This window comes from Pagrus pagrus (assembly GCF_965226575.1).
Source record: "Pagrus pagrus genome assembly, chromosome: 4".
Lineage (NCBI taxonomy): Eukaryota > Metazoa > Chordata > Actinopteri > Spariformes > Sparidae > Pagrus > Pagrus pagrus.
The window spans coordinates 9,123,782-9,132,374 of record NC_140188.1 but is presented as its reverse complement, the minus strand read 5'-3'; the positions used below and the strand labels follow the sequence as shown (position 1 = coordinate 9,132,374).

Sequence of the window (8,593 nt, the reverse complement as noted above, 5' to 3'; positions counted from 1 at the left end):
TGAAGTAGCAGAAAATGGAAACACTCAAGTACCCCATGATTACACTAAAGAGGAGTACTTGAGTACATATACTTAATTACATTCCATCACTGAATTTAACTACAAACTCAGCTTATCAAATAAAGGTAGTGTACCAAAAAGTTAAAAAAAGATATTCAAAAACGTAAGTGTTAAGTTGCAGAAAATGGAAACACGAGTAAAGTACCTCACGCTTGTACAGTACTTGAGTAGATGTACTCAGTTACATCGCTGGATGTCATACAGCTTCTTCGACACTGAGATAAACAACAGATAAAGTACTCTTCATAGATCCCGTACTCACCATGCTGCTCTGCTAACTTGTCATTATATCGCAGAAGTGTCCCGCGTGGTTCAAATCAGATCAGATGGGGGCTGATTGGGACCGTATGCGTGCGTGCGTGCGCGCGCAGGCTGCGTGTGTCCGTGTGTTGTCCCGCAGCAGTGGTACAGCCCACGCGGGTCCGTCGCTATGGAGAGCAGCTCCCCAGGAGCGCGAGCCAGCAGCAGCAGCAGCAGTTAGAGAGCAGCGGCGAGCAGCGAGCAGAGAGGAGGACGATCCACCGAGAGTGCGAGGGCGCACAAACAGACAGGAATCATGGAGAAACGAGCCGCTCTCAGGAGGACTTCATCTAACGGACTGCGACTTTTAACCTCGCTCCTCACCTTTTACGGACTTACCTGTGAGTTACCGCTCTCTTTGTCATTGTGCTACTTTTGAGGCTGCTGAGAGAAGTTGCAGTGGAGGCTCTCCGGCGTCATCCACCGATACAAAACCCTCTGAAAACCGGCCGGACCTCGTTGTGTTGAAACGGGGCTGTGCTCTCATTGAAGCCAGCTAGCTTTACTTTAGCTAGCGGTTCTTGTCTGTGGACAGTTATCTCAACATTGCGACGGTAGGGAAGTAACTAGCTGCTGGCGTCAGTTAACCGTCAGTTAACCGTTAGCTAAACCTCGCTTGTCTGTCCCGTTTGAATACAACTTCGTTAATGTTACTAACTAATAGTTTGTGTTAACTTTTACCACATATAGCCACTGCTAATTACACACCATTAAGCTTCTCATTCCGAGCGACTCCACCGTAACTTCAGGCTCGGCACTGATTTGGTGGTGATTATGCGCACATTTTCTAGCTAACGTTACTTCCAGTGTGTCACATCACGACTTCGCCTTCATTACTCAGGGAGTGTATGGGGGGAAAATACCGGCTGCTCCTCTCTCCCACTCAGATGGCCAGACACATAGAGGAGCAGCAGCAGCGTACAGGAATAGATGCGAAATGAGTGTTATGGGGTGTCACTTATGGTGAGCAAAGAGGAGCTCCTTTGTGAAAAGTTTGCCAAGTGGTTGCACAGATGAGGGGGGGGATATGTGATACGGGAGAGGAGAGGCAGCGCAGACTTGTCCGCTTTGGGCGTGAGGGGTGGCAGGGGAAATGAAGACATATTTCAACAGAGGCACTGCAGTCGCAGAGTCTCTGGAAGTATTGACCTGCAGTTGGGCTGCATGCCAGCCAGAGCACCTTCCAGCCACCGTGCTGTCCCGGGTAGTGCAGCTGGAGAGCTTTGCTGTATCCCATTCCTGAGCTGGGATTACAATACATGACAGGACCGCTAAGACAAAAGAAGAGACAAACACTGGTGGATACTGAAGTAAATACCGCCCAGGAATGCACCATTCGTTTTTTTTTTTCTCAATGCAAAAGCAATAAAAGCTTCTCAGATATGCCATGGTAGCAGTTTCTATAAACAAACATGAAACCTTGACTGCATCGCTGACTGTAATAAGTACGACAGCCACAAAAATCATTTTTAAAGCTGACATCGGCCAGTCCCTTTGTATGGGACAACATATCTATATGGCAATATATAGTATTGCTTCCTCTTGTGATACTATCATTAATACACTGCCACTGAATGTCTGTATTTTCATTATGGTGTGCAGGCACTAAACAGATTCCCCTGTCCAGTTTCCCAAAGACGTAGGAGACGTTGTCAAATGTCCTGACTATTAAGGAAACAAGCAGAGATTTTCTTTTGGCATTTTTTCCCCAAAACACAATCATTTGATTATTAAGATGTTTGCCAGTTAATTTTCTGTGCTGAGACATGTGCTGAGTGGTACATTTTACAGTTAACAGCAAACCTTTTGGTCCCTATTAGTGCACAAATAATATAATAGAGACATTTCCAAATGACCCCAAACATATTTTTGGCTTTTCTCAACTCTTGTTATGTATCAGGGGACACATTTTCAGATACCGATATATCTGCGATAATGGTGTCTGATATATTATTGGCCTGGCGGATTCATCGGTCGAGCTCTAGTATGCAGCGTCTCAACAGCTGCCGCCAGTGTCATCTCTGTCATCCTTACACACACACTTCCAACACATACAATTACAGAGTCCTCTTCATACCATACTCTTTCTGTCTCTACCCACAAAATACTGGTTCGTAAATCAACACAGAGAACTGATAAACAACAAACTGCTCCAAACTAAGCTGATTAGGCTCCAAACATGTGCTGTTTGGTGCCATGTGCATGCAGGTTTTCAGCCCAACTAGTCACCTGGAAAGCCAAATTAGCTGATTATTAACATGTTACAAACTAGCCAGTGAAAGGTTAGTTGCGGTGTCGTGTTTGGAAGAGACATGTGTGCAGGTTTTTGACTCTCAGTAACATATGGTTGGAGCCCATGTGGCCTAGGCCTACTGTTGTGTGTTTAGCAGCAGAGCACAAGTGTGTAGGGGGACTGAAGAGACAAAAACAGTTTTGATGCCAGTTTCCTTCACTGTGTCGTTTTCAGATTCCCTGTAGTGTAGACGGGTTTGTGAGGAGGGGATTCGTTCGAGGCGTGGCTACAGGCTGTGAGGTCTGTAATTGAAGACCATAGTTTTGAGGTTTCTTCTCTTGGGGCCGCATGATTCATAATCTAAATAAATAATGTAGTAATGGAGCCGCCTAAATTACAGACTTAAAGCAGAAATAGATTTGAAAAAGCAGTGCACTGACTGAGCAGATTTGGTCCTCATAGAGGTTGGTTATTAATTGAAAGCAAGATGTAGCCAAGAAAGTAGGTTAGTCATTCAGCTTTGTCACCACATGGCATAGGCCAGATCAGGTCAAGCAACTTTTTGGGATCGTTTGTTCAGCGGGGGTGATTGGATGACTTCATGCATTTGTCAGTCTGAACATTAATGTGTCATATATGCAGAGATATAGTTATGTGCCAACCTTTCTTGCTTTTCTTAGATATTTGAACATTTTATTAAGCTAAGAAATATTCTGTTACAGTCAATTTCACTCGATTCACTTAAAGGATAACTACCGTTTTTTACAACCTGGACCTTATTTCTAGCAAAATATATGATCATTTACTCACCCAGATAACTTTGGTGTCATTTGGCGTCGTTCGGACAAAATTAGATCCAGTGGAGCGCCGGTATATCCATATAATGCGAGTGACGGGGCATTGAAGCGCAGCCTTTATGAGCATTATCTGCCACGAAACTAGTTCATTTCACCAATATTTTGTCATGATACGCTAGTGCTATTCCCCTCTGAGTCCGGGCTCGTCTATTGTCAACATCCGGGGTCTGTAGGTTGCCCTACTACCTCTGACCTGGAAGATGTCGTCTCTGACCTGGAAGATGTCGTCTCTGAGCTGCGCGCGCACCCGCGACAGCCCGGCTTGTTTACCTGTAGCTGCTACTGCTAGTTTGACCCCGGATGTTGATAACAGACGAGCCCGGACTCAGAGGGGAATAGCACTAGCGTAGCGTAACAAAATATTGGTGAAATGAACTAGTTTTGTGGCAGATAATGCGTTATGTGGAGGCTGTGTGTTGCTGCCCCGTCACTCGCATTATATGGATATATCGGCGCTACACTGGATCTAATTTCGTCCGAACAACTTCAGATGACACCAAAGTTATCTGGGTGAGTAAATGATCATATATTTTGCTAGAAATAAGGTCCAGGTTGTAAAAAACAGTAGTTATCCTTTAATAAACTTACCATTTTTTCAGCCGATATTCTCCAAACGATCCTAAATTAACTTTTTGCAAGAAGACAAAGTGTGATCCACTGTCAAAATATATCTGCTGATGCCCAGTTATTATTTAGAGTTGGAATTATATACAAGAAAGTAAGTTTAAAAATGTGGGTGCACATTTGCTGGTCACAGCTGCAGCATTCATCTGATCCTCTCATTTGATCTGAAATCTCGGTTGTGAAGCAGCAGACTGAAAACTCCTAATCACATTAAATGCACGCAGTGTTTTCTTTTTGAAGGAAGGCCATCAGCAGATGAGTTGGCTGCTTTATTGTGGGACACGGAGGCTGTGTGTGGGGCTCAGGGAGCAGGCTGTGGTCACCAGCTTCTGTTGACTCCACCCTTTGCTTCCTCTTCCCCCGACAGATGTGACTGACTGTCACAGGCTTTGTATGCCAAGCTGCTCCCTGGTGGTCCATTAGTAAATTCAGAGCTGTAACCCCCAGTTCTAGCTTATCCCTGGACATGATTACTTTCAGCCCACTTGCTTTAACAAATCCATTTCAGACTGCCTGCACCAACCTGTTCTAACCTGAATTACCCTAAATACTAAATAATATACTTTATAATAGGGAAGATGGCAACAAGATGGCACCAATTCCCATTTATTCCAGTGAAAGTTACTCAGCTAACACAAAAAAACTACTTCTCTCTTCTTTTTTTGTTCCGTGTTAAGCGGCCCACTACTTATACGCATCAGTGTCCTGAACCCACTGGTCTAGACTTCACATTTAAATGACTTCAGATGCAGATACAAATATCTTTTCTTGCCATCTTGTTTGAGGTGTCCTGTCAACATATTTAAAGACATCTCTTGCTCAGAATTATTATCATTTTTAATCTTATACTCAGGTATAAGACTGGTGACTATAATGCAGGAAGTCAAAAATCAGAAATTTAAAACCCAATTCTCGACATTATAATTGCCTGTAACAATTTTGCAAGACCTGGCTGAACCAATTGGATGGTGAAACATATTGAACACAGTGAGATAAATAATCATGTATAGAAATCAAACGTTTAGAGTCAAGATGTATTAATGATCATTTTATAATGGCATGGTGGTCCTCATATGGCTTATTCCTCCAGTGTTGTCCAAAAAACACCAGTGAGTCACACCATTCACCTACATTACCGTGAACATGCCCAGTTCAGGTTATTCTGAGTAAATCCCACATAAACAATGCCGGAGCCATAAATACTAGCTAGCTCACCAAATGTACCAAATGTCATCAGTGAAACTTAATTTTTGTTTTGCTTTTACAGATTTTCATCTTCTGTAGAAGAGTTAATGGGCTCGGGCTGAGTGCCACAGACAGGGTAGGGGAAGTTGGAAAGCCTTTACATGCAGACTAACTAATTATTGAATTTGGTCTTTCCATGAGATTTAATGATAATGACACAAATATAGAATAACGCCACACCTCAACCTTTAACCCAACCGTCTGGTTTCGCGAGCCAATCCCAGTCCTTGTGGCATTCATTATTTTGTGTCTCCTTCCTCCCCAGACCAACACTGGGAGTTACCAGTCATTAGGACCACAGTGCACTGGTAATTAGCCATTCAAAATTGGGAGGAAAATGCTAATATTAGGGATGCTGTGTGTTAGCTACTGTGTCTTGTCTACTGAATAAATCTCAGATAGACAGGAATCGACTGTTTAAATCACTGCGTCATAGGAAACTACGCTGTAAAAATGGCTTCCAGATATTTCCATGGCTAATTACCCACTGTGAATGAACAGAGGGAAACCTTTTAAACAGTTTCTTGCCTGCTGTTTTCAGGAGTCAAGGTTTTTTTTTCTTGAAAGAGCACATCACAGTATGTGACTGAGGTTAGGGTCACTTGGATACACTGAGGCTTCACAGTCCACATTAAAGAGGTATACATGCAGGATGTGCACACTCAGCAGCTGAATCCCCCAGGAGAGGAGCGCCGGGGTTATGGGAAACAGGTGTGGCTGCTTTTCACCGCTCAGTCTTATTTGTTTCACTCATTCAGCTGTCAGGTGGCTCTGATGTTTGGGAAGAGCACACAGTCAGTTGTATGCACTGACACACCCCCTACCACCCAAGTGGGAGATTATTAACACCCACCAGTCAGATACGGGGAAGTGCTGATTGCTTGTACACAAGAAATGCGGACATACAGTATACCACAGCTAGATAGGAATGTCCTTTTTTTTTGCTGATGTTTTCCCCACACCTGCAGGATGGATCCTTCAGTATTACACACAAACTTTTAAGCTGTCTACCACAGTGTTTTATTTAGTGTGATAATAGACACTTGGCTCAAGATATCTGGAGAATCTCAGCAAAGTCAGTCAACCAAAATACTAGTTTTTGTAAGAGACTATATTTCCTCCTGCAAAGTTTATCAGCCCACGGTGTCAAAATATCCCCACCAGCTAATAATCTTGTGGGTCTAGAGCACTGTGATAAATTATAATAATTCCTGCTGCTGCAGCTTCACATTAATAAATCACATTAATAAATTTACTATTATTATGAACTAGACTAGTCACAAGAGTTTAGCACTTATTTCTATCATTCATCAAAAATGCAAAACAACGGTCATTTTCAGTATTTGTTGACAGTGTATCAGTTTGAAATATGCTAGGGAGTAGTTTTATACATTTTGTAGGAGTAATTGAACAACTTGCAGCCTCAGTTAGCTGTTAGATGAAGAGTTACAAGCAACAAGCTGCAACTTTAACGTTATCTGCATCCTTATTAGACTTGGGTTTAAATCCAAAATATTGCTTTGACCACAAATCCTCTGACATTGTCTTGTCGGTCAGCTCTTCTAACTCCTGTCATGTTATAAAAGAAATGTTACTCCTACTCTGCTGCTGGCGCTGCTGGTGCGTTCATCATCCAACTAAATATTTATTAAAAAACAAAATGAGAGTGAGGGACAGTGGCCAAGTAATGTGATTGGTATATGCCCAAACACTGTGTAATACCAGTAACACTGACTACCGCAGCAAGCCTATTATTAACAAATAATAAATCTATGACATACAACTGAATTTAGCCGTGAAAATTTAGCCGTGAAAATAAAGTGTTTGAGAATGACAGGTCCAAAACCATAAGTGAGCAGGAAATGTTCACTGCATGCATTATTTACAATAATGGACCTGCTCATGAGTGACAGTCCAGAACCGTGTCTTGTAGTACTGAGTGTTAACATTCCTGCATTTCAGTTGGGAAAACTCACATCATTTGAAGCAGACTGCCTGTGACAGTCAGAGTTGACGCAGTTGAGTTTCACATAGAGTTTTGCTATTTTATCAGCACTTTTGTCCAAGTTTTCTAGGTTTCAGCACCCGCCCTCTGCCCTCCTTTTGTGTGAGATAACATCAGACACCGAAACTAAGAGAAAGAAAGACCTGTCCCTTACCTCAGAGTTCCCTGATTTGGCTTGCAGAGCAGCCCCGGTTCTTAATGCAGATATATTGCAGTAATGGCTTGAATAGGATTTTGCTCAACTATATCCCTGCTGGTATTCAGCCAAATTATTATGTATTCCTTTGACATCCCAGCTGCACCCCCCGCGTCCACAATCCCCCCTGCTTCTCTTTAAGTTGCTGATGGTCTCTTTATTTTCAAATAGACTTTAAAGCTGGAGACATTTCCCCCTGTTTGATTAAAGCTGTAAAAACTAAGGTTTCATTAATGTTTAAAATTGATAAAGAAAGGTAGAACATACACTGTCCTTCTCAGTAGTGAAGCGGCTCTGTCACAGAGTCATAGATTACTGCTCACTGCTGACAAACATGATAGGTCAATGTGGTTGCTATATTTTGCCTCTACTTGGATTGCGAAAAGGATCATAACAAAACAAGTGGCCAGTTCTATTTAGGGCTTAAAAACAATGTTAAAATGTAAATTGCATTACATTTTAAAGAGGAGGGCTTCACAGTTGAAAAGTTTACTCAATCTCCAACCCAGAGCTGTTAGACCGACAATAAATGGGGTACTGCTGCCTTTATGTTCTCAAAATATTTGTCTTTCAAATCCAAGCGAGTTTCACATTATGGGAATACTATGTCAAACTAGACATGTAACCCGAGTCCCAGAAAATATACACTTGGATGTTGCCTTACAGACTTTTTTTAGTCTTGTAGCAAATTTAATCTCTTTGGACTTTGCAGTTGTAGGAGGGGAGTGTGGTGTACATTGCAACGATGTGTAGACTTCGATTGAAGTCTAAACATAGTTTTACAGGATGTAGGGCAACTTAATGTCATCATACACAAAGCAGCTGACTTAATGCTTTGCATTGGCATGTTGGCATGCATATAATTGTGAGGTCACTAGATGTGCTTTAGTCAGCTGTGATTTTTTTCGCCTAAATCTCCTTGTTTTCACTGTTCGAAGTGGGTGGTAAGTGTGATTCAAGAGTACCACTCTAATCTGTTGCAGAAACAGGGTGAGAGTGTGTGCCGGGAAAAGTGGGTGTGCCGGGAAAGTGAACTGCCTCTAACCAGGATAATGCTGCTGAAATGCCACACT

General features: G+C 42.4%; 1 protein-coding gene across 2 annotated transcripts in view; it reads left to right on the top strand.

Moving 5' to 3' along the window:
* Positions 1-442: 442 nt before the first annotated feature.
* The window catches only part of nectin3a (nectin cell adhesion molecule 3a), a 34,879-nt gene continuing 26,728 nt past the window's right edge, over positions 443-8,593 (top strand). For both annotated transcript variants that reach the window (XM_084350739.1, XM_084350738.1), the window contains exon 1: positions 443-701. In XM_084350739.1, coding sequence (XP_084206865.1) covers positions 617-701 — 85 coding nt within the window. In that variant the 5' untranslated portion in view covers positions 443-616. The remainder of the gene's footprint in view (positions 702-8,593) is intronic.